Source organism: Meira miltonrushii, assembly GCF_003144205.1.
Source record: "Meira miltonrushii strain MCA 3882 unplaced genomic scaffold FA14scaffold_2, whole genome shotgun sequence".
Classification (NCBI taxonomy): domain Eukaryota; kingdom Fungi; phylum Basidiomycota; class Exobasidiomycetes; order Exobasidiales; family Brachybasidiaceae; genus Meira; species Meira miltonrushii.
In genome coordinates, this window is record NW_020289944.1 from 536,806 (window position 1) to 561,051 (window position 24,246).

At 44.5% G+C, this 24,246-nt stretch overlaps 11 protein-coding genes across 11 annotated transcripts; 8 read left to right on the top strand and 3 right to left on the bottom strand.

The window, feature by feature from the left end:
- Positions 1-6: 6 nt before the first annotated feature.
- Positions 7-473, bottom strand: FA14DRAFT_178127 (splicing factor 3B, subunit 5; the record flags this gene model as incomplete). The annotated part of the gene is made up of 4 exons (XM_025500817.1): positions 7-57; positions 124-247; positions 316-401; positions 468-473. The coding sequence occupies 4 exons, from the start codon at positions 471-473 to the stop codon at positions 7-9; spliced, it is 267 nt and encodes an 88-aa protein (XP_025355031.1).
- A 185-nt stretch (positions 474-658) lies between these two features.
- FA14DRAFT_144136 (uncharacterized protein) lies at positions 659-4,549 on the top strand (the record flags this gene model as incomplete). The annotated part of the gene is made up of 2 exons (XM_025497236.1): positions 659-1,333; positions 1,589-4,549. Exons 1-2 carry the CDS (start codon positions 689-691, stop codon positions 4,547-4,549), a joined length of 3,606 nt encoding a protein of 1,201 aa, XP_025355032.1. The 5' UTR covers positions 659-688.
- Positions 4,550-4,609: 60 nt separating this feature from the next.
- On the bottom strand, positions 4,610-5,920 carry FA14DRAFT_178129 (uncharacterized protein; the record flags this gene model as incomplete). Its single annotated transcript, XM_025500818.1, has 1 exon — positions 4,610-5,920. One exon carries the CDS (start codon positions 5,918-5,920, stop codon positions 4,610-4,612), a length of 1,311 nt encoding a protein of 436 aa, XP_025355033.1.
- A 612-nt stretch (positions 5,921-6,532) lies between these two features.
- On the top strand, positions 6,533-9,368 carry FA14DRAFT_160212 (uncharacterized protein). Its single transcript, XM_025498573.1, has 3 exons — positions 6,533-8,656; positions 8,731-8,858; positions 8,933-9,368. Exons 1-3 carry the CDS (start codon positions 6,850-6,852, stop codon positions 9,260-9,262), a joined length of 2,265 nt encoding a protein of 754 aa, XP_025355034.1. The 5' UTR covers positions 6,533-6,849; the 3' UTR covers positions 9,263-9,368.
- Positions 9,369-9,870: 502 nt separating this feature from the next.
- FA14DRAFT_184185 (uncharacterized protein) lies at positions 9,871-12,463 on the top strand (the record flags this gene model as incomplete). Its single annotated transcript, XM_025501372.1, has 3 exons — positions 9,871-11,872; positions 11,942-12,078; positions 12,149-12,463. The coding sequence occupies 3 exons, from the start codon at positions 9,871-9,873 to the stop codon at positions 12,461-12,463; spliced, it is 2,454 nt and encodes an 817-aa protein (XP_025355035.1).
- A 709-nt stretch (positions 12,464-13,172) lies between these two features.
- On the top strand, positions 13,173-15,620 carry FA14DRAFT_171480 (uncharacterized protein; the record flags this gene model as incomplete). Its single annotated transcript, XM_025500333.1, has 4 exons — positions 13,173-14,151; positions 14,217-14,931; positions 14,997-15,221; positions 15,282-15,620. Coding segments are annotated over 4 exons (2,225 nt in total), but the record flags the coding sequence as incomplete, so codon positions are not given.
- Positions 15,621-16,043: 423 nt separating this feature from the next.
- FA14DRAFT_184188 (uncharacterized protein) lies at positions 16,044-17,251 on the top strand. The gene has a single exon (XM_025501373.1). It carries the CDS (start codon positions 16,132-16,134, stop codon positions 17,224-17,226), a length of 1,095 nt encoding a protein of 364 aa, XP_025355037.1. The 5' UTR covers positions 16,044-16,131; the 3' UTR covers positions 17,227-17,251.
- Positions 17,252-17,359: 108 nt separating this feature from the next.
- FA14DRAFT_160214 (ribosomal protein L17) lies at positions 17,360-18,468 on the bottom strand. The gene has a single exon (XM_025498574.1). The coding sequence runs from the start codon at positions 18,362-18,364 to the stop codon at positions 17,438-17,440; it is 927 nt and encodes a 308-aa protein (XP_025355038.1). The 5' UTR covers positions 18,365-18,468; the 3' UTR covers positions 17,360-17,437.
- Positions 18,469-18,727: 259 nt separating this feature from the next.
- On the top strand, positions 18,728-19,765 carry FA14DRAFT_160215 (acyl carrier protein). The gene is made up of 3 exons (XM_025498575.1): positions 18,728-19,016; positions 19,094-19,262; positions 19,338-19,765. Exons 1-3 carry the CDS (start codon positions 18,750-18,752, stop codon positions 19,343-19,345), a joined length of 444 nt encoding a protein of 147 aa, XP_025355039.1. The 5' UTR covers positions 18,728-18,749; the 3' UTR covers positions 19,346-19,765.
- Positions 19,766-20,315: 550 nt separating this feature from the next.
- FA14DRAFT_154184 (uncharacterized protein) lies at positions 20,316-20,984 on the top strand (the record flags this gene model as incomplete). The annotated part of the gene is made up of 1 exon (XM_025497663.1): positions 20,316-20,984. One exon carries the CDS (start codon positions 20,316-20,318, stop codon positions 20,982-20,984), a length of 669 nt encoding a protein of 222 aa, XP_025355040.1.
- Positions 20,985-21,552: 568 nt separating this feature from the next.
- Positions 21,553-23,730, top strand: FA14DRAFT_154185 (AMPKBI-domain-containing protein; the record flags this gene model as incomplete). Its single annotated transcript, XM_025497664.1, has 1 exon — positions 21,553-23,730. One exon carries the CDS (start codon positions 21,553-21,555, stop codon positions 23,728-23,730), a length of 2,178 nt encoding a protein of 725 aa, XP_025355041.1.
- Between the last annotated feature and the right edge of the window lie 516 nt (positions 23,731-24,246).

A 24,246-nucleotide genomic window follows, 5' to 3' on the forward strand; every position in this document is an offset into this window, starting at 1 on the left:
TCTATTCTATTGTCCTTCTTCTCCTGCTGGTGGCGGTCCAAAGGGCTGTAGCATTTTCTGTGGTGGCAGGATAGAGGCTGTATTAGCAAAGGAGCACCTTCTAAACAATCAGCACAAACTCACCTGACACAATTCAAACTTGACCCTAGCTCGAGATTCGCCGTCTGCTACTGCCAGATATGAAAGAAGAGGAGAATGTCCTATTATCGATGCAGATGTGTCTCTGTGTTGATGTGTGATCCACTCACTGGATGGGAGAGAGATGGCAAGGGAGTCAATGTGTGCTCATCTTCTCGTTAAGCTTTTACCACTTACTGTTTTGTGATATCGGGATGAATGGTGCCTGTGTATCGAGCGTGTAAATGCTCTAATTGTGAATTGGCTGTATGCCGAGAGTCAGACTGGGAAGATGGTAGGTGTTAGTAAGTTGGTATTGATGTTTTTCTCCTTCTTTCTGTAGTACTCACTGTCATTCTGGGTATGTTCTTGTTGGTTGAGAGGATGAAAGAAAGTTGTCACCCCTCCTCCATTTTCACTCTTCCAATATTTTTCCCCTTCGCGTCGGTCCGTGCCTGATTGGCCACGAAATACGCCCGCGCCAGGAGAGAGAGAGAGTTACACATAAAGTGTTGGTGCCATTTGTCCATTCCCCACTTCCATCGATTCGGATTGCACATCAACCCACAAGATGTCATCTCCACAGGCCTCAAGGGGAGCAAATGGTGGAGGAGGATCATCAAATGGTGCGGCAGCAGGTTCTACAAAAGATCTTTTGGCTGCCGCTCTGCAAGCCCGAATTGCCAGTAATAACTACATTGCCCATCTCAAAATTTGGGAATCTGTTGTGGAAGGAGGATCAAGTCAACCACAAAGAAAAGCTCGTTACTTGATCCTTGCCGTTCAAAGGGATACAGGAAGAGTCACAATCAACAAAGCCAAGCGAAATGCAAACGGAAGCTTTAGCATAGGAAAGGATTGGGACCTCAATCAACTTCGCGAAATATCGGTAGACCAACCAGATGCCTTCACTCTAACACTTTCAAGATCATACAGCTGGGGTACAGAAAAGCCAAGAGATCAAATCTTATTCTTGCAATCGCTGGTAAAGGTATTCCGCAAATACACAGGTGAAGATGGACCGAAATGCATTGGCTTTGATATGTCATCTACCTCATCACAAGGCGCTACTTCCACGTCTGAGTCCAATACTGCGCCAGTGAGGAAGAACTCTGACGATCCAAAGGCATTGCATCAGATCAACACCTCCGTCGGCCACGCCAACGCTCGTAGCTCTCCACTTTCAGCCAGTAGTAGGCCAAGAGGAAACAGCAACGTCTCACAACAAGATGGCTTTTACGATCCTCGAAATCGCACGGTATCACCTACTTCTCAACCCTCACAGACGATTCCTACTATCTCAACTTCTTTCGTCTCGGATTCGCCATCGAATGAATCTTACCGCAACAATGGTGCTTCAAGCCTGCCAAGATCAATGCAACGAAGACCAACGTTGGATAGACAAGCAAGTGCTGCAGCCATCTTGACTCCTTCGATGTCCGATCCTTCTTCCCTGGCCATTGCACAAGAGCGAGAGCAACAGAGTCTCAGTCAAGGAAACTCGCCCAATCTATCAAGCAATGAATTGCCCACGATGGAAGGTGGTGCAGGCAGAACGGACAAGCCAATAAGAATGGCACGTAGTCCCAGTCGAGTTCATGCTAAGCTGGCAGCGGTCATGGAGCGTTCTGCAACACCGACTCGCAAAGATTCTCTTGAAAATTCAAGTCCGGTCACTGTCACACCTTCAAAAGACAGAGAAACACCATCGATGGAGAAACCACCTCCACCCAAGAGACCTCCTCAAGCTCGTACTCGATCGAGCGAGAGTGTGCGATCTTCCCTTTCGGCACCTAATGGTGGAGATGCTCGTGCTCGTTTGAGTTCGATCGAGCCAGTACGTGGTGGAGCAGCATATGAAAAGATGCTTTTGGCAGGCACAGGATTGACTGGAGTGGCTGAAGGCGATGAAGATGAAGATGAGGACGAAGATCCGTATGGTGGGGCAGATATCAGTGATGTTGGCGGTGTATCTGACATTCTACCACGCACACCAAGTAAGAAAAAGATGACGAAATTAAACGAAAAAGATGTCCAAGACGCAAAAACGATACGATCAGAAGTATTACCCGAAGATGATGAGGACGCTACGTTGATGAATGTTGAGGAGATGTTGGAAGGATTCGAATTCAGAAGCACAGGTGCAGGTTCGGCTAAATTTGGCACACATTTCCAACAAGGCCTTGTTCGTGGAGTTGGGACTGGAAAAGGTACTGCAGACATCATTGAAGCTAGATTGCTGGATGAATTGGCAGCTCTTGATGCTGCTAACATCCATGCAATCATTGAATCAGATGATCGAGTCAACTTCGTCGTTCAACACATCGAACAAGCCTTGCGTGAGCTGGATATTATTGACAGCATGATTGCCGGATACAAGATGCAACTCAATGCACGAGACGAAGATATCAGCCATATCGAAAGTCAAAATAGAGGTCTACAGGTACAGACAAGCAACCAACGTGCACTCTCTGCTGAGATTGAGAAATTGCTGGATACCGTTCATGTTGACGAGCGTGCGGTTGATGTCTTATTGGGCAGCGAAATGCAAAGTGACGAAGGTATTGGTGAACTCGAAATGGCGGGAGCAGCTTTGTACAAAGCCATGCTGCAAGCACGTAGAACCCAAGAAGATTCACAAAACGGCGATCCATCTGCTGCCGGTCTTGCCGCTGCTACTGAACGCTTGGAAGAATACTCGACATTGGCAGATCGATTCGCCAAACGATTACTTGAATTCCTCACATCCACATTCAATGAGCAGACGTATGCGATCTTAAACGATCCCGCTCGTATTCGTGCATTGAAGCCGCCAAACGCAATGCTTACGGATCATTCTGTGGTGGAGATCGTCTTGGGACGATACTGTGGTCTTTTGCTGTATGCCAAAGAAGTGAGCCCAAACTACTTCTCTCGCATCTCAGCAGCCTATTTCGCCAGCGCAAGTGAACGATACAAATCTGAAATGACAACATTGATCAACGTTTGCAAGAACAGCATCGCCAATGTTCCCGAAGATGAAGTTGCTGAGGCAAGCTTCATTCCAGCTGGTACAGCAATGCGCAGCAACACAATTCGACGACCAAATCGGGATCGTGGCAATAGAAACAACAAAGGTGGCTCAGGTGAGATGTCTGGGTCAGAAGCATTCGCTCGGATCTTGGCTTCGGTCACACCGCTTGTTGCTAGAGAACAGGTATTCATTGCAGACTTGCTCCACATCAACAACAATGCCATCACGTTTGCCGATTATATGGATCTAGAAGCATACTTCCGCAGAAGGGCAGCAGCAATCTTTGGAGGGGCGTCACTCTCTGGTCCAATCAAGAATATGAAAGATGCGTTGGACCTCATCTTTGGTTTCTTAGCACCCGAGTGGCAAGCGTTAACAGATGGTATCTTAGCCCGAGACAAGACGCAAATTGTTGGTATTCTTGCCGCTTTGGATCGTGGTATGCTTGATGCAGAAGAGGTGAACAGTGAGTTCCTATTGCGCAGCTTGAGTAAGTTACAAACTCGCTTGAGTTCACAATTAGAGAAATACGTCAACGAGCAAATACGTGGAATTGAGCAAACAAAGCTCACTGCCAAAAAGAGGAAAGGTGTGGTTCATTTCATCAAAGCATTCCCAGTATTCGTTGATCGTATCGAAGCACAGATCGTCAATGGTGAGACCCTGCAAATTCGTGCAGTGATTGACAACTATTATGATCAACTGTGTTCACGAATGTTTGATGCCCTTCAGACGATGGCGATTCCAAAGATTGAAGGTGGAACATTTAGTACATCCAATCAGGATGAAGACAAAGGGCTTCTCAACCATCATGTGATCTTGGTGGAAAACATGTTCCATTTGGTAAAGGGTATCACACGCATTCAAACGCAACGAAGCACACAAGCTTTGAATCCTCAATTGAAACGTGCGCAAGGCATCTTGGATGAAGCATTGAATTCTTACGTACAAAGTGCTTTACGTCGTCCGTTGGGCAAGATGGTAGACTTTGGTGATGGCATTGATGCACTTTTGCGATCAACTCCGGCCAATGAAGTATCTTTGCACAGCGCATACAGCAAGCAAGCGGCAAAAAGACTTGTTAAAGAATTCAGCGCAAAAGATATCCGTAAGGCCATCGAAGCACTTTCGAAACGTGTTCAAAAGCACTTTGATGAAGATGAAATTACGATTCTTGCTTCGCAGGATACTGGTTCTGGAGGCAATCTTTTCGATGGAAGCGGAATTAGTGCTGATGAGATCGTGGAAGTGCTTTCCGTTGTTTGGCGTCACTGTGAAGATGCATTCACACATGAATGTGAACGGTTGATGAGAATCTTGAAGGAGTGCTATTTGGACGGTAAGCTGTTGGCAGAATTTACCATGGAAGACGTTCGCAGGCCATTCGCAAGCAATTCACCCGCTGGCCGCAGGAGATGATCGCCACGACAAATCTTCATTGTAATTTTATTCATAATTAATGCTATTCTACTAATACATTCACCAATTTCGCACTATCCTATCAACATTTTGAGGCTCGGCCCCTTCCAAATGATTGTACAATGCACCTAATCGGGCAATCGCCTTTGCCCTCGAATCACGATTGGCATCCGTTTCAGGCTCTTCAGCTTGTGCGAGCGTTTCGACTAGAGCGGGAGGAAGACCATAGACATCATCTGCATATGAGCCACGTTTGAGTAACCTTCTGATCTTTCGTACAACGTTGGCAGCATCGGTTGATCGAATCTCATTCACATTTCGAACATGCTGAGAAGCACGTTCTCCCTCTGCACCTCCATCCCAAATTGCTCGTAAAGCATCTTCTGGCGTGGCTGCATACACTCCTGATCGTGCTTGTTGATCATCATCAGGCGGTCTGATCCGCTCATCCGCTCGTTGTCCTTCTTCGCTGTCTTGCTGTTCTGCTAAGCGACGATGCATTTCATATTGCTCCTGAGTGAGAATCGGTCGCTGACTTGGCGTTGGCGGTCTCCATGTTTGTGGGAGCGAGGTAGGTATACTACTCGATGCTCCTCTCTGTTCTTGCTCTTCCTCGACTGCCAACGTGCCCATGAAGTCAAGCTGTTGTGCTGAAACACCTGCATTCTCGCCCTCTGCATTCAACCTTTGCTGCAAATCATGAAAGGCTTCTCCACGCTGACCTGCATCCCAACGACTAGGGAACATGGGAGCTGGAACAGAACTTGCCCATGCATCATGATAAGCTGGATCATAGACTGTTTCGGGATACTGTTGAGGGTTGACATCATTCCATGCTTCTTCTAGATCGCCATTAGATGCTGATCGGACTTGCTCATGCAATGGCCCGTCCAGATGTGATGCTGTAGCATATGCACCAACATATGCAGATGACGATGGCTGGGATCTGTCCTGATTGTTGTCAAGCTGAAGCGAGCTGCCAAAGCGATCTGCAAGGGTAGCCTCTTGGGAGAATTGGTTGTATGCATCTGTTCCGTCGGTCTGGGCGGGCGTCGATCGTATTGATTTGCCGTTCTGGTATGCGGTTCTCGTTATTGATGTCGAGCTGGATCCGCCAATATCGGCGCCTCCTAGATCTTTTATCCTTTGCATCGAGCCATCATTGTGTACGCCAGAAATTCCCTTGCCTCCCGATGCCATTGCTGATGCCAATGCTTGTGGAGTAACGCTGGACCTTGCTGATTCGACTACAGAACGAAGAAGACCCGACCCTGCTGCCACTCCATCCTCCCTCTGACCTTCTGATCTGCCTTTTCCCTTGTCACTTCTTCCATTCGCATTCGATTGGTCGTCTTTCCCATTTTGTGCCATTTCGGTTGGTAGGAAGAGTAAAGATTGGCAATCGCCTTGACCATCCTTCTTCTTGGGGTTTAAGGTGCTGATGCATAAAAAGCTCACATTCGAATACGCTAACATCCTTCTCGCTTTCAAACGCGCAGCGCTCTAATTCAATTCAAATTTGTACCTTCGCTGACGCATTTGTATAGTCATGGTACACTTTTGGCATGGAACCGGGAGAGTTGGATTGCATTTGGTGGTGAGAAAAGTATGGCAGTCGAATAGGAGATCAGGATGGGTAAGGGATGGTGAGTGAAACAATTTTGCAAAATTGGTCGATTGCCGTCTTTCAATCTCTTCCTCGAATATGTTAGCATGGCTGCAACACGTAAGAATCCGTTCTAAATCGATCCGCACCAATCTTCCCATTCTCCTGTTTCCTAAACTCGAGAACGTTGGAGTTGCCAATGTGTGTATTGGGGCTGTGCGTACGCCTGAATTCGATAGCGTATCAAATTTCCCTTTGTTCTGGTTTGAATTGATTCGTGTGCAGTGCAAAGGCGGCGGCGCTTGGGTCGGCGCTTGAAGTGCAAATGAATACAAAGAAGCAATTAATTAACATTGCATACAATCACAATCAATACAGGTCAATCAAGTGCGTCTGTGTCAAGCATGTACTCAAGCGTTTTCTCATGACCTTTGACATTCTTCTACTCTACAATGATCAGTGAATCCTTGAAATAAGAGGAAACATTCATCTTGTCGTTGTGATTGTTCGTTCCCTTGGTGAAAGTGGAAATATTGCAAGCGCACAAGCTTGACTACGGATCCGATAAGAGGGCGCAAATTAACTCGTTTGATGCGCTGCGAAAGTCAACCCCGTAGGAGCGGTACAGGAGAATCTTTGTGCTTCATCATTCTTCTTTGCAACCACCAACCACACCACAACACATTTTCCAAAAATGTCTGGAACTGACAAGTTCCAGACTCAATGCTTGTATGCTGCAAGCCACGTTGCATACGAATACTGCAGCGAGTATGCGTTTGCAGTAGAAGGAGGTTTGCGATTAGCAAATACGCACTTCAAAAAGCAAGCCATCGTAGGCGAAAATGTCAACCAAGAAGAAAAAGACATCATTCTTGAATTTGTACGATCATCGGCTGCCAATGCGATTGGCTTTGTCGACGAAGAACGGCTACAACTTCACACAGAAGAACGTTTTCTCCATTACCGCGAGGAGAAACATTATACGTATATGCCCAATATCACAATGATTTCTACTCCTTTGGATCGTCGTTATCATCATTTTGCGAAAAAGGTCATTGAAAGCATTTTCAAAGAACATCAAACGATCATTGAAAAAGGAAAAATGGAGGCCTTGGGTTCGTTGTATGCTAGTCAAGATCGAGAAATCAAAAGTGCCGCTAAGACATTGGTCTCTACGATCCATGAAGGCTGCAGAACTTTTCGCTTGAGTTTGTTCGAGATTAGGCGAGAAATTGAATCACCCATGTCCGCAAAACCTCTCGAACAACATGCTGTAAAGAGTCCGAAAGTAGAATTTTCGCAAGTAGCGGACAAATTGTTTCTGCGTGACGAACCTGAAGCAGTCCCTGAAAAGAGAAAGCATGTGGAAGATCCACCCGTATCAGCTTCAAAGAAAGCTCGGCAACAGAATGTGCAGGAGTACGACCGTGATGATTCGTCAGATGATGGCTTCGAGTTAACGGGGATCAAGCAAGCAGCACATCCGCTGTTACCAAAAGCAAGTAGCGCCATTCATTCCGTGCATACCACGAAATCTGGTACTCATCCACCTCCGAAGCCCATCACAGCTTCTGCAAGCTCTTTGTCCAAGCCACAGACAGCTCCTAGACCCTCTGCTACGTCATCAAAACGAGTTTTAGACCCGCTAAGATCAACACAAAGCATTGCTCTTTCAAAAGAGAAGGTGTCTGCATTGCAATTCCCTGGTCCGTCGGGTAGCTCATCAACGAGTGTAGAGAAGTATGGGATCGACGAGATTCTTGAAAGAGGAGCCGTTCTTTTTGAAGAGCTCACAAAAAATGCAAGAAGTAGACTCACTGCTATCTTGAATCATTTTAAACGAGCAGGCTTTATTCAGATCGTGAAAGCAGGGCTGTCTTCAGATGCTCAAAAGCTCATTGTAGCAATGATGAACGGAGAAGACATCACGCCAAGGTGCATCAGACGTATACACGACAAAGGTACGCAAGAGGGACTAATTTCTGCAATGATGCTTTTCGTCGCTAGTGATTCCAAAAATAGACAAGACACAAAGACACTCTCAGCACAAGAGACATATAAAGCTTTTATGACTCTTACGATCCAGTCACAAAAACTGTGTATTTCAACTTTACCGAGAAAGCTCACAGCTTATAACAAATCCTTGTTCAGATTTCTACGTGCGGAAGAACCTCAAAAGTATGAAAAGCTCTGCATCCCAATCTGGATTCTCAACGATACTTTGAGAAGATCAATCCTATCCGAGGTCACAGCGAACTTACTCCGATCATTCAATGACGAGGAGCATCTGTTACGAGAGGTAGCACATCTAGTGCGTTGTGCACTTATTGTGATTTGCTGGACAACACAAGACGAAGAACTGAATGCGCGTATCAAGATGATGTATAGACGAGGAAAACCCTGCGGTGGCCTAAACGATGTTTTTCCAATCGAAACAAATTATTGTTGTGGCGTAGGTGGCGGAGGAGGGGTTTGGAAAGATGGAACTGATTCGATGAATGGTGAGTCTAGGTAGAGGTGGAAGGTCGCACTCTCTTGAAAGAAACAAAACGCTTAAAGCTTTTCATGAATACAGATAATGGAAATGACGTGATGAAAGATAGTGCCACGGATGAGTTTTCAAAGAAAGCGCAAATGCCAACCGAATCGTCTTACGCCAGATACGAGGACAGCGTAAAATTACTGCTCGGCAGTGGTTTACAGGTAAGTAATCAAGATTAAGAAGTGAACAAAAAGCAGATTCTGATGTAGCACAATTATTTTCTACCGATGTATAGCGCGAACTCAGATTCATCAAACAAACGCAAAGAGGTATTGCACTCGGTGCTACAATCTATCTGTCAAGTCATGCGAGGTTTTCTGTATACTTGACTCCCGAATGGCTCAAGGGTAAAAAGATGAAGCAAGACGATATAGTGTCATTCAAGCTCGTTGTTGGCTCCAAGTATCACTACTCTACTGATCCGATTCAGACGGGAGCAAAGTTAGTGATGTCCAAGCGTAATTCAGACGGAGAAGAACAGGAGCACCACATACTTGTCAGCCCGGGTGGGGCCACGGTCATTAGAGGTATACTGTTGGATCTAGAGAAGGGAAAATTTCGATGAGTCGATCAGAGCACCCTTTCACTTACTATTGTGTATCATAGTCAATCATTTCCGCCTTTGTATCATGTTTATACATCTAGAGATCCGATTATCGCTACAAACCAATGTCATCACGTTTCTTTCAAACTCATATTCATTCCGATTTGCAGCGGTAATGTACTAGAGGTTTGGTTGCACTCACAGGAAGTAAAAAATGTGAAAAGAAGTAGGACAAGTGCCGTATATATCTGCAAGGTTAATGTGTGTGTAGTTTTTGACGTTTAGATTACTCTTCTCGTGTATTTGTTCAAGGAGCTGCTTTGACTTTCATTGCATCTACAGGCCTAAGTACGTTCGAGTAAACTTTTGATACACTTGTCTTCGATTCATTTCGAGCATGATTGGATCTTTTGGCTTTAATGGGTAGCCATATATGGAGCATCGGGTAAAGCACACAAGTGAATGGCCACGATTGTCTTTTCTCGGGGCGTAATTTCTAGACAGCTCCAAAATGCGTGCACTCGGCTCTGCTGAGCCAATCAATCCGTGAGAGTTCTATAGAGGTCGTACTTCATGACTACAACCATGTCGAGGGCCTTCTTTCTTTCACGCAATCACCTTCTCCAAAAATGCTTGACATTCCACCTGACAAATTCCAGACTCAGTGCTTAAATGCTGCAAGCTACATCGCATCAACGTACTGTAGTGAATATTCGTATGCATTGGAAGAGGGACTGCTACTAGCAAAGACAGAATTGAAAAGGCGTAACATCGCTGTACCAGCTGGTGATGCTATCAATCAAGAAGAGATTGATATCATACTCCAGTCTGTACGGTCCAAGACTGGCAATGCGATCAACTTGTTTCAAAACGACCAATTGCAAGTCCGCGTAGCCAATCATTTTCTCCAACAAGGCGAGGTACGGACGTTTAAGTTCTGTCCAGAGCTTACCCTGGAATCCGCTTGCCTTGATCGCCGATACCATATTGTTGCGAGAAAGGTCATTGAATGCGTCTTCGATGAATATCAAGCGGTCATTGAAGGCGCAAAATTAGAAGCCTTGAGAACGATGTATGCAGGTCGGGACCGGTCAATTGAAAACACAGTCAAGCTTCTGACATCAACGATCCATGATAGATGTAAAAGCTTTCGCCTGCACTTGTTCGAAGTAGAAGGCAAAGTCGAACGATTCTTAGCTACAAGACCACTCGATCCACAGGACGTAGAAAGTCAAGATGTACGACGTCCTATCGTATCGAACTCTTTGTTCCAACATGGCAATTCCAGAATAATTCCTGAAAAAAGGAATCAGCTAGATGACTCAGCCATACAAATTTCAAAGAAAATTCGATATCAGGAGATGCATGATCAAGACCATGATGAATCTTCAGATGATGGTTTCGAATTACTGGAGGTCAATAAAGCTATAAGCTCAATTAGTCAATCAGCCAATACTACGTCCGCTGCTGTTCACCCACTTCTAAAAGCCAGTACTGCTACTCCAAGTTGTTCGAGCACAGCACAAGCAATACCTCTACCTGACACCACTGCTTTAAAGCCAGCGTTAGAGCTGTTTAGATCGCTGCTTTCACAAAGCAGCGTCAATCCAAAAGAGAAAGCGCAACCTTCTTTGCAGAATCCCGCGACTTCGAGCAGCTCGTCGGTGAAGGAATCTCAGAAAGTGCAACCTGCATCGAAACATACCATTCCCGCAAGTACCTCACCATCAAGCGTGACAGGATTTCAGCAATTGCAACTTACATCGAAACAAACCATTCCCGCAAGTACCTCACCATCAAGCGTGACAGGATCTCAGCTATTGCAACTTGCATCAAAGACAAGCATTCCACCAATTACCGCATCAACAAGCGTAACAAAATTCGGAATTGACGAAATCCTTGAAAAAGGTGTCGATTTGACGATGAAGATGAGCCAAGATGCAAGAGAAGGAATAGTTGTGATATTGGCATGCTTTGGATGTGCAGGTCTGGTGCGGTTGTTGAAACAAGGAATGTCTTCAGACGCTACGCAGCTTATTGTAGCGATGATAAATGGGGAGGACATCAGTGCTCAGAGCATCAAAGATATCCACAATAAAGGCATACCAAAAGACAAGCTTTCTGCCAGAATGTTTTTCTTTGCTAGTCATTCCAATACTGGACAAACTACAAAGACTATCTCAGCGCAAGAGACATATAAGACTTATTTGACTCTTTCAAGTCTACCCCGATACCAATCTTTCTGGAAGCTGAAGTATAGGGGCGTGGCTTATACCAAAGCAGTATCTGACTTCCTTAAAATGGACGAAAATCAAAATTGCGAAAAGCTGTGCATCCCAGTATGGACGCTTAATGATGCTGTCGAACAATCTATCACGTCCACAGCTCTAGCGCTTCGATGCCGACTATTCAACGATGATAAACATTTGGTTCGAGAGGTAGCACATCTTTTACGTTGTGCACTGATAGTGATTTGTTGGACAATACAAGATAAAGATTTAGATCTGCGTCTGAGAAGTATGTATAAACAAGGCAAGCCTTTCACTGGATTAGACGATGTTTTTCCGCTTAGAATATTCTACACAAGTCCTGGAGGAATCAGTACAGAAAGAGCAGAAGGATCCACAAATGGTGAGTGCATGCATACTTAGATTGCCATAATACTCCACAAATGCAGAAAGCTCAAATGTTTCTTCGCAGAAGATCAAAGGGAACCGACGGTAGAAAGCGCCATCGACAAACCTTCTGGTTCAGTGCAAGTGCAAACCAAAGCTTCTAAAGATTCAAAAGATGATTACGAGGAGAATGTCAAATTATTGCTCGGGAGTGGAGTTAAGGTAAGTCACATCAATCGGAAGGTGGGCGAAACGCTATTTCTGATATTGTACAATCCTTATCGGCATCTAGCGCATACTGATAGCCAATGAACAAATGCAAAGGGGCACTGCCCTTACTACGAATCTTCATTTGTCGGGACAAGCGAGCTTTCGAGTCTATTTGGGTTCCGAATGCCTTCAAGGTAAAAATGTGAAGGAGTTCGATTTGGTTTTATTCAAACTGATTGTTGGCTCGCAGTATCAGTATTCAACTGAACCAACACAAACAGGAGCAAAGTTAGTGATGCACTCTCGCAACCAGGAGCACCACGTCCTGGTAGACCCAGCTGCAGCCAAAGTAATTAAAGATATCCTCTTGGATCGAGAGAAAGGAAGATTTCAGTGAATTGATCAAGGCAGTTTTCTGTGTTTGTTGTGTATAGTATTGTAGCCACCACTGTCATCTTGTATCATATAGACTCCCAGTCAGTCAATCCAAGCCGAATGATACTACGATTCTTTCCGATGCTCTTAAAACACAGATCGTTGATTGCCACGGCTGCATTTCTCTTGGGCGTAAAATAGGCCAAAAAGGATAATTGTGCGGCGTCGGAATGTATGCAAGTGACCTTTTTTTACACAACTGTTAAAATAATAATTCTTAGGCCACATCACCCAATCTGTGTTGCTGGATGCCCTTCATCTCTCCACCTCGCAACAGAGGAATTGGCTTCATTGTCGCATATGCGATCGAAGTTGATCCGTTCGGTTCGATGGCAATACAAACAATCATGCTTCTGGGTGTTCTTACGTTTCTTTCGATCCAACATGCATGCATAATTTAGACTACAATTAGCGCCATGCATATTTCTGCTCTCAGTGGATCGGGTAAATGCATGCGTTTGGCTGCATACAACGCGTGCACGCGCGTAGACTGTTCGGATACGATATTCATATGAAGAACGAGAAGAAAGTTCGACTCAGCATTTACCCACAACCCTTTGAAGGGGAAATGTGGGCAAATGCGCTGCGCTGCGCTCATCAATGATTAGAGCTGTGATCGTTCCTTCTTCCTCTCCTCACTTCATCAACATCATCATTTTTTTTGTGCCTGAAAATGGCCACTCCTCTTTCATCTGACATGAAGGAGAAATGGAAGCTTCTTGCGAACTTTATTGCATACAAATTCTGCTTTGAGTATGATCTGGCCATCGAAGAAGGCTTGCGAAAAGCAAGAAGACATTCTGATTTGCAAGCCAAAGACGACGTCGATCAAACTCAAGCCGTAAGAGCAATCTTTGCCTGCGTTGACTCTGCTGTTAAGGAAGCACAAGAAAATTTCCCTAAATCCGATTTTCTTGCTGAAGCTCAGAAAGTACTGGAAGATCCAAGCCCTGAAGTCCAAAGCAAGTACGCGAAAGAATACATTTACACACCTGATCTGAAGATGAACCATACTTTTTTGCACGAAAAGTATCATCCAACTGCAAATTTGATCATCACAGAGGTGTTCTCACACTACCAAAAAGCTGTTGAGAAAGGGAAGGTTGATGCATTGACGGAAATCAATATAGACAATACCATTTTTCAATCACCATTTCAGGAATTATACGATCATATCAGCAAGAACTGTATTGCTGTTAGAGTTGACGTTGATGCATTATTGAAAACAGACTCATTCCGTGCTTATCCCTCTCAGCCACTCAAGAGCGCAACTGTCAAGAGCACGAGTCAATCACAACCAGGTTCGTCAAAACCCAGTACCTTCATCGATCTAACTCTAGACGAGGATGAAGATGAAAACACCGTTACTCAAGATCAAAATCAGCAAAAAAGCCAGGCCAGCGAGACCAAGTCAAACAGCACAAAAGATTCATCCAAAGTCTTCTATTCTGATGAAATTCGAAAACGGACGCGTGCAGCCCGTTACTCTGGTGATTACAGAAAGTACTACGGTACCGAAGAAGAAGAGGATGTACAGGCCAATCATCAAAGAAGAAAACTTGATGATTCCGTGGAGAAAGCCCCAATGTGTTTGGAGAAAGTCGAGCTTGGGAAAGCAGATGACAAAGCTCCATTATTGAGCATTGAGGAGTGAGTTGAAGAGGTACATGATGAAAAAAGTTCAGCTGCTGATGTAAAACTTCTTCCACTATCAGAATCTTGGGTAAATCCTTCGTCATCTTGTTAGGATTAAAAGAAAATGCAACGCCCGCTCTGCAAATGATCATGAATCACTATAGCCGTGATACCATCGTCCAAGCCATCAAGGCTGGAATGACAAGTGATGCACAGAAATTCATCACAAGTCTTGTCAATGGCGATCAGATGACAGTGCAGGCTTTGCAAAAGATGGTTTTGAGGCAAGTAGAACAGGACAAAGTTTCAAAGGTCGGCATCATTTTGTTCTTCCAAGAGGGCAAATTAGAAAAGCACGCCAGCTCACTTTCCGACATTCATGCTTCTTTCGTTGCTGCTTCTACTAAGCCTACGAGCTCACTGATTGCAACTGCGAAAGGTATACTGCAAACCACTCCCCTGGCTAACGAATTGCTTGGTTCAGGTCATGGTCTAGGGAACGAGAGAAATACGCATTTATGTTTTAATTTATGGTCACTAAATGAAACAGTTGAAGCATTGGGAATTTTCGAGGTGGACAAGATCTCCAAGGGCAAGATTTGGAAACCACATGAAGTCAAACGTGCATTTATGCATTTTGCGAGATGTTTGTTCATGGTATCATGTTGGACCGTGCAAAATGACGAGAAGCTCAATCAAACCTCACGACATGCTTTCCCTCGATGCCAACCTCCGTTAGGACTGCATGATCGCCTGCCGTTGTCTTCGTCCTATCATGGTAAGATTACGAATGAGGTATGTGTATACGGAAGAAATGACCTAGTCTAATTTATGTACTGACAAATCTGTCTATCTTACAGCAAGCGTCATCGTCAGGAAGTACGAATGTAAAATCGCATCAGATGCCACAAAAGACCTCTTCGCATACACGAACTACAAATGTTCCCCCAGCCAGGCAGCTCAGTGAATCAAGTGATGGAGAATACGTCCTGAGTAACTCGAAGTCGAAAAGCAACGCAAGTTCCAACAAGCCAGGAACTTCATATGAAGATAAAGTTCAGGCTCTACTGAGCACAGGATACAAGGTGAGATAAATACTGAGTGCACTCTATCTGATTTTGACCATGCTCATGCCTTTTCTACAGTGTCTTCTGCGTCCTACAGAGATTCCCGACATCTTCCAAGGTTCAATCTGTCTATCCCCAGAACATACCTTTACCTTTACCATTTCCGAACAGTGGAATGATAAGGAAAATTTGAACTGTGGGGAAGAAGTAAACATCAGGCTGCGACTAGGTGAGAATTTGAGGTATACGAAAGATAGGAGTGGATTAGGAGCATCACTGGAAATCGTCAAAGATCCACAATTGTACCCAATCTATTTTACGCGCAGTCATAGCAAAGGTGTAGAAACCATTCGCGAAATCATCCGAAGTCAAGCAGGCATTTGAAGTGGCAATGTATATTATATCCGTAGTAGAAGCTCAATGTACTATAAAGAAACAAAATTTGTACATGTAGAAAGAAAATAAATCAAGATTCAACAAAGTTTTTCAATTACCACTGACAACGTTTGAAGATTGCATGTACTAATACCATCTTTTCCGATTGCAGAAAAGTTATCTTGTCCAAATTTTCACACGACAAGGCTGTGCATTGAAACTTTTTTCCCATGTACTTTAGCACCCTCCGTCTTTGATCGGTTTCCTTACATACTTTCATGCCTGTACGATGAATTCCTGACTCAAGTCATCAATGAATGTATGGGTAGATCTAGGCCCAGCATTGATTCAAGCTACAGCATCGTCCGAGCGGAGGCGGAGAGTTGACAGTGAGATTTCGCCACAATTGATTAAATACTCTGTGAATTTAATGCAAGAAAATGAACAACACCACTCAGCATTTAATGCAGATTGAAATCGCCCCCTTCTCTTCTACTTTCACTCCATCCATCATCATACCAAAATTAAATACAGTATCTTCTTTTTGATCAACATGTCTTCTTCATTTGACATCGCGACTCCTAGTAAATCACATCAAGAGTCAAGACAAGCTTCGGAGACAACGGTGAATTCAATTCCTATCATCGTCACATCTACAGTCGCTTACCTCCTTAGTCTGGAAATTGATCTTGCCATCGAAAACGGGATCAAGCTGGCAGTTCGAAAGTTGAATCTTCAAGATGAAGAAAGTGACGTCGAGCCAAAAAGCGTCACCGAAACAATTTTAAAATCCGTAGAAGATTTCATCGGTAACGCATTGTCAATTCGTTCAATGTTATCGTTTCAAGAAAGAATTATGCAAATGCTTGGGAAAGAGGAAGAAGAGATCGCAAAGTATAAGAAGCCTTACAAAATCTTTCCTGATGTCGCCATCGAGTCCACAGACTTACCTGAACCATATCATGAAGCTACACGATCCATGGTACAAACTGTTTTTGGTGCTTACCGTACGGAAATCGAAAAAGGTGTAACGACAGTACAGCAACAAAGTGGTCTTGATTTCCAGAATTGCTTTGAGTCAAGCTTGGACGATCTGATCAAAACTATCCATTCGCATGCTTGTCAAACTGAAGTGGATGCAGTGCACTTGCAACACGACATGATGGAGATTTTGACCAAAGACGTAACAGCAAGTACCAGAATGGAATTGGAAAAGCAGAACGATGTGGTGTTGACAGCTTCTCAAACTTCTACTGTTGTTTCCGCAGAGAAGGTAGAAAAGGTTGACAAAACGACCAATACCCTCCATGTTGAAGTTGCTGCAATTCCAAGCGATCGATTCGATGTCGGCGTATTGACGCAACCGCTTTTGCCAATCCAAAGTGCAAATTCGACTCCTGAAAGTGAATCTTCACAATCCACTCAACCCGTCCGTCGTAAACGATTAAGACGAGCAAGCATGACACAAGAAGCGGAGAAAGCAAACGAGGAAGGATCTGATGAGGAAAGCAGTCAGCTCAGCTATGATGATTACGAGAATCGTAGCCTCTCCTCCCAACTTTCCGATTTCGTCATCAGTGATGACGAAGTCCCCAATGCGTACATCAGCACGCTCGGATACACTTACCGTAAGAGTATGACAGAGTAGTTTGTCGCCTTGAAGTGATTTGGACCGCATTTGTAAGATGGTATTGAACCTGTGTATGTAAAAGAAAAAAATAGTTATGTCGCAATAAAATATGATTCACACAGATCTCAAATCCATTCTTCGAGAGGAATCATGATGCGATGTTACAAATGATCATTGCTTGGCTAGTATACATGTTGTTGAAAGGAATAAGCAGATGATTCTAACGAAATCATGCTGTTGACTCGGGTTGAGAAGCTGGTCTGTCCAATTTTGGGATGAAGCCATTCCGTGTTTGACGTTTGGCAAATACACCTTTACTGATTCGAATCACACTGTTCTTTCTGTAATCTCCTCGTTTGAAAGGTTGAGCAGGTTCATCCGGACCACTTTGCAACACATTCTTTTCCATTCCAGCCAATCTTCTTTGACCTTGCATAGGAGGTGTGAATGCGCTACTATTTCCACGTGGCTTGTTGTTTTTGAGTGACTTTGTTCGTTCAACATCGATTCTTCTATCACCTTCCAATTGACGCATTGCCATCAGTCTGTAGAAGTGCTCTTTGGCTTTGTTCATCAATAGCGCTCGCTTTTCTTCTCCTCCAAACTTGACCAGCTTTTCAGCATTCCTTCGGGTAAGAAGATGGAATTGTTCGTCATGTTCGATCGGTGTGCTTCCTAGAGCAGATGCTACTGATTGAATAGCATCTCCAGCTCCATCGTTGTTGGCACGTAGATACATCTGTCTTCCCATTGCCATTGCAGTCATTTGCAATTTCAAATCACCTTTTGGTTGATCGACCAATTCCAACAAAGCACGAGGTGCATTATCACCCGGTCGATTTCCATGCAAATGAATGCGTGTATATCCCCCCGGTCGATCAGCATATCTTTCTGCAAGTTTTTGAAGCAAAGGCATAGATTCTGCTGGCTGATAGACATATCTCATCGCTTGATTTCCTTGTCTTCCAATTCGTTTTTCTACAAATTCTCTTTTTGCTTTTGTAATAATCTTTTCGGCTTCCCTTTGTGCTTCTTTTGCTTTTGCTACTGTTGTATTGATGCGTTCATGTTGGATTAGCGATGTGACCAAGTTACGCAGTAAAGCATCTCTGTGACCAGTTGATCTGCCCAGCTTTCGGAATGCGAGACCTTTCATAGTGACTGGTGTATGCTGTTGAAAGTTGTGATCGAGTGAACGATGATCAGCCCAATCACCAATCTTCTTCTATTCTAACCAAAAGGCAAAAAGTGTTTAGCGCGGGTGTAAGAGTCACGTGTATGATAAAATAATTTGACTTCACGCCCATGCTTACGTACACTGGCTCTTAAACGGTGGAGCAAAAGTTGCAACGATTGGTCAAATGAGGCAGGGGAGGAGGGGGCAGAAGAAAGGGCTTCAGGCGTACAGACAGAAACACACGCGCGATTGTCTGCTTTAAGAAGAATCAAACGGAATTCGTGTCGTCGCCATCGCATACTTTTTCTTGATTTGCATACATCCATCACCTCGACTAAAAGGATAACAGAATACACAACCGAAAATGTCAGCAATGCGTGCAACTTCTCTTCTACGTGCCACACGTGCAAATGCCGCCAGATCGATGACAATGTCCGCTCAACGTAACCTTTCCAGCATGGTTGTTAAGCCAAGCTTCGTTGGACGGCAATTGAGCAGATCAAGCGGAATGTTGAAGGTACCTGCTTTCCAAACTCGTGCATACGCTGCCAGCTCAGGATTGTCAAACCAAGAGATCCAAAATCGTATCTTTGAAGTTCTCAAGAGTTTCGAAAAGGTTGACCCTGCAAAGGTGTGTAGAGACAGATTGACAGCATGGGATAGACTTCCGTCAGCATACTTACCTCATTCTTCTCTCTCATGTTCTAGATCTCCGCTTCTGCTGCTTTCACTACCGATTTGGGATTGGACAGCTTAGACGCCGTTGAAGTTGTTATGGCAATCGAAGAGGAATTCTCCATCGATATCCCTGATGCAGAAGCCGACAACATCACTTCCGTTCAAGAGGCTATCGACTACATCTCCAAAACACCTTCAGGTGGGTACAATCGGATTGACTTGCTGCCATCAACCAGTACTGACGATCTTCTCTGCATCTCTCTCCTTCCCATAGCACACTAAATGAATCGTATGGTATGCTTCTGGCATGGTCTACACTAATCAATCATATTCCTTGCATGAATCAATATACGGTACTTAAAGAAGAGAACGGCTGTCATGAGTGCTTGAGATAGTATTGTCGGCGAAGAGGTTGGAATACAGGTGGTGGATAATCATGCTTTTCGCATGCTTTGACAAGACCGCAGAGGAAGATGATGTATCATCAAGGCACACATGGAAGAAGGGACAGAGCTTGATGATGACTATTGGCTGCTTATTGGTGTCCGCAAAGGTCCTTATTCCATCTCCGCAAGGTGCTCGCCTCATCATGTGAGAGTTCCTATGATATGTGTGAAGGCGATGATGGGATGAGAGACGAGCTCTTAATAGTATCTTCAGATAAGTGTTTCAGCCTTATTAGAAGTTTAGTGTGTCAGTCCGTACAGTATATTCAATTGGCTCCTGCAGAAAGATATCTCTGGTCTCCTTTAATTATAACATATCCCCTGCCATTCTCACCAGCTTGTCTTACTGTTAGACCAATATCCTCCGCCAAGCTTTTGTTGCTTGGTAGCGCGCAGCACTGTGAATATAATTTTACCGAGGCATGAGCGAAAACTCCACCGTTTCTTTGAGAAATCAAGGCGTGGGAGCAGACTGTTTACGCGTAATTGGGCATTTATTCAATTCTCTCATACGCTATCAGCTGCAGTCTAAGACGATATAGATTAATAGATTAGGTGGGGTACTCTTCAATCATAAACGCCATCATCTTCTCTTTCTCACTTAAACGTTCATTCATTCACGTTGAACAAATACAACTAAGCGACCACTCTCGCGTCCTCCAATTCTATCTCAACAACATCCACCTAATCACCTCCTCATAGAGCTCAATCCACGCATAGAATAAACGACAATCTCAGACGGAATGAATTGATTCACACGATTGGCCAATTCGGGAGTACACACACGATAGTCTCCGCTTCCAACAATGGGTAATACACAATCAAGCACCAAGGAAGAATCGGCAGCCAATGATGGTCAAAGTGGGGGAGGACAAGATTCAATCTCGAGATTAAGCCGGTTCAATACAGGTCTATCATCTGATTCATCTTCTGGCTTTCAATCTCTCGCGCCCAACGTTTCGCCTCAGCTGAGAAGGCTAAGTACAACAGCAACCGGAAGTGCAGCACATCATGAACGTTCAAATCGAAAAAGAGGCGTTTCACATGGCGGTACGAATTTGTTTCCAGCATCTACAAATGATGAAAGCGGCGGTGGAAGTGCGAGTTTGTTGAGAGCTTTCTCTTCCGATCGTAGAGCATCTGCATCGGCCAGTAGTTCTCCCAGAACGTTGGATAGAGAACAGGCTTGGATTCGATCCGCTTTACCTGGTTCATCAGGGGCGAAAGGGGCTCCGTCTACGTCATCCAATCGAAATCGATCTCGTTCGGGCAGTATTGGAAATCTGTTGAGCGGAGGATCAATTCGTAGAAGTTCAGCGCAAACACCTTCTGGTGGTCAAGTAGAAGGAGCGACTGGAACGTTTACGCCAACAGGTGGACGTGGATCGGAATTGGTATTCAGACGAAAGAAGAGTATCGAGTTGAGCGATATGGATGCAGGATTAACATTCAGTGGCGCTGGACAAACTGGGTAAGTACTTTTGGGAAAGAAAGTTTATTGAAATTTTGGAATGTTGTCGCCATAAACGGCGCCGTTGGCGTAAAGTAGACAAATTAAGCCGCGGTAATGGAAAGTGATGTCATTGGTTCATTACACTACCCTTTCAACAAGGATGAATGTTCTATTTTGGAATTGCGTGCTCACCAGCCGTCGCTTGATGGATATGCTATGCATCTTTCGTCAAGCTGTGTGATGCTGCAAAGATGACCTTCATTCCACTTCGGGCCCCTTCTCACACCGCATGACGCATTGTATATCAAAGTGGGAACTGGATGTGTTCATTTGAAGGCGTTTCTTTGCTTCATTGCAATTGCAAAGAATCGTGTGAATTTGTCCACGCTCAAAAGTCCGGCTTTTCGATACGGATCAGAATCCGGACGGTGCCGTGGTTATATGCGCTGCGCTGTCGTTTGTTGAACGATTTCATCCGGTCTAGAATCCGATTTGCCACGCTGCTCTTTGATACGATGATCTGGTGTCCCTTTATCTTTTCACGACATGATTTACTGACAACACATGCATCCCATTCACCCCTTTACGAAATGCCTTTACGCATCATTCTCTCTCCTCCGCCCGTCGATATTGATGATGGCCTTTCTTCTGCTACTTTATCACCCATAACGGCATCTTGCAAATTGAGCAGTGGAATCGCTTCTCTCAGTTCACCTCACAGACAATCCTCGCAAGATTCGACTTCTTTACTCTCACCTGGTGGGACAGATGCATCGCATACATCAAGTTCTGGAGCAAGTAGATTGAGATCAGTCAGCAGTCCAGTCGATGATGGTTCAACAGAAGGTTCTTCGTTCTCACAAGTAGGTCCAGGATATGATTCATACAATCCCATGTTTCCGTATCGCGGAGGAACAGCAAAGAATGATTCCAGTGCAACGTCGTCAAATTCGCCTTCCATCAGAGATCCGTTGGGTAGGAAACAACCAACTGCATTGCCATCTTACCTCAAGATTCCAACTTTGATTCCCAGTGCATATGCATCGCCTACCTCTTCTGAACCCTCATCGCCCCATCCAGCTGACCGAGTGACGATGGAAGACGATTTCGGAAGTAGTATGGAAGGACAGCCTCCATCAGCGTCACAACAATTAACACCTGCAGTCACAACACAGACAAATAGACATGCGTTGGGAGGCTCTGCGGCTGTTGCAATTTTGAATACGGAAGATGTACTCTTGGCACCGGGAGAAGCTGGAAAGGTTACCAGTCCATTGATGGATGAATCCGATTCAAGTCGAGATATCGAGCTTGAAAAGGAAGGTTTGACCAAAGAACACACTGCAGATAGCACAAGCACCTCTGAACGCTCAATTGCAGCCACTATCTCCAGCACTGCGTCAGATCAATCGACCGATCAAAGACAGAATAATTCAAGGACACCGACACCTACTCCTGGCAGCATGGGAAGCGGCAGAGCAATGACGCCAACAGAAGCAAAATCGGGTACTTTGACATCTTTGTCTTCTTCTAAATCTACTGAAGCAGCTCGACTGGCACAAGCAGCTTTGGCAGCATCGAATACTGATCAAATGAGAAGGCCAAGCTTGCAGTTGTACACAGGAACGGAAAGTGGTGCTGCAACGCCTGCTCTACCGATCGGTTTGACATCTGCACCTTCAAGTGCTTTGACGCCAGCTATACCGACGTATGGATCAGACAACACCAATGAATCAAGCCCGACAACACCTTTGACGAAAGAGACAAATAGTCTTAAGTTGACATTACCGGAAACAACACCAACTGCAAAGGAGCCAGTAAGAGGTCATCCTGTTACTACACCTCCAAAAGGGGAACATCGTTCACAAGGTCATGTTACATCACCTTCTCATCAAAGGCAGAGTTCTGTGCCGCTTGTTCCAATCGTTGTCAAATGGCGTGGAGGCGGTAAGGAAGTTTTTGTGACTGGTACATTTGCCAATGAATGGCGATCGAAGATTTCGTTACGAAAGAGTCCAACATCAACAGGCAAACGTCCAGAATATTCTTGTGTTTTGCATTTGGCTCCAGGAACGCATCGATTGAAATTCATTGTGGATGATCGATGGAGGGTCAGCAGAGATCTTTCCACTGCCAGTGATGGTGAAGGTAATTTGACAAATTATATTGAAGTGGCACATACCGGACCTGCCCATCCTGGACCTCTAAGTGCACCAGGAGAAGACCTTCTTGCGCCTATGGAAGAAGATGAAAACAAGGGAAAGAAGCAAGGGTTGTCAGCGCATAAAGCTGCAGTGGACTTGCTGGAAGAAGCAAGAAGAGCAGAAGCATTGCAACGTGGTAATCTGCTGGACGTATTTGGGGAAGACAAAGTTCGACATGAAGAGAGATGGACGCAAGAGATTCCACCAAGCATTGTCAAAGCACAAGCATCTGAAGAGGCTTATAGAAATGAGCTAGAAGCGTTCCAAGCCAGTTCCGAAAGCAAGTCTTCCCGTCATCACAATAGCCGAGATGCACCTGCACCTCCAGTTGATGTTCCCGTTCCACCAACTCTTCCACGTCAACTCGAGAAGGTGATCTTGAACAGTACTTCGGCTGCTGTTTTGGGAACTGTGGATGATAATAGTGTCTTGCCCGCACCCAATCATGCCGTTTTACATCATTTAACAGCAAGTGCGATCAAATCTGGAGTGATTGCAACTGGCTGTACAGTTCGTTATCGTAAAAAGTACATTACAACCGTGTATTATCGAGCCGCATCTTGAGCTGTTGCAAAGAAAAGTTTCAAGTCGGTGTATTTTTACCACAAACACAATCTTTCTTAATCGGCGATTCAAGTCAGCTACAAACAAAGTATGAGAGATGCAGCTATTTCTTCTACCCTTACTAGTATACCATTTCAATTTTCCATCTTTCTCTTCGTTTCTTGCTCGTTCTATCTCTCTTATTCTGTAAGGATCACAGTTTCTATTTATCATGCAAATCATCGAATAAAATAGTATACCACATACATTAGCCTTTCTGATGGCAATCGCGCCCCCTCTTTCTATAGCGCCGCGTTGTTTGAAGGCGTAAGATAAGGCTGGGCTCAATGGATAAGAAATGTAAACGCTGATTAATTGATTGAATGAGAGAGTATGTTAAATTCAAGAGGAAGAGTACCGCATTGACCCAATGAACGCCCAATAACGCACAGACATAAAAAAGCTGAGCAAGGAGAAAGAGACCTGCTTACAATGATAAGCCCTTTTGAATTTGTTCTTTTCTTCATTACCACACCC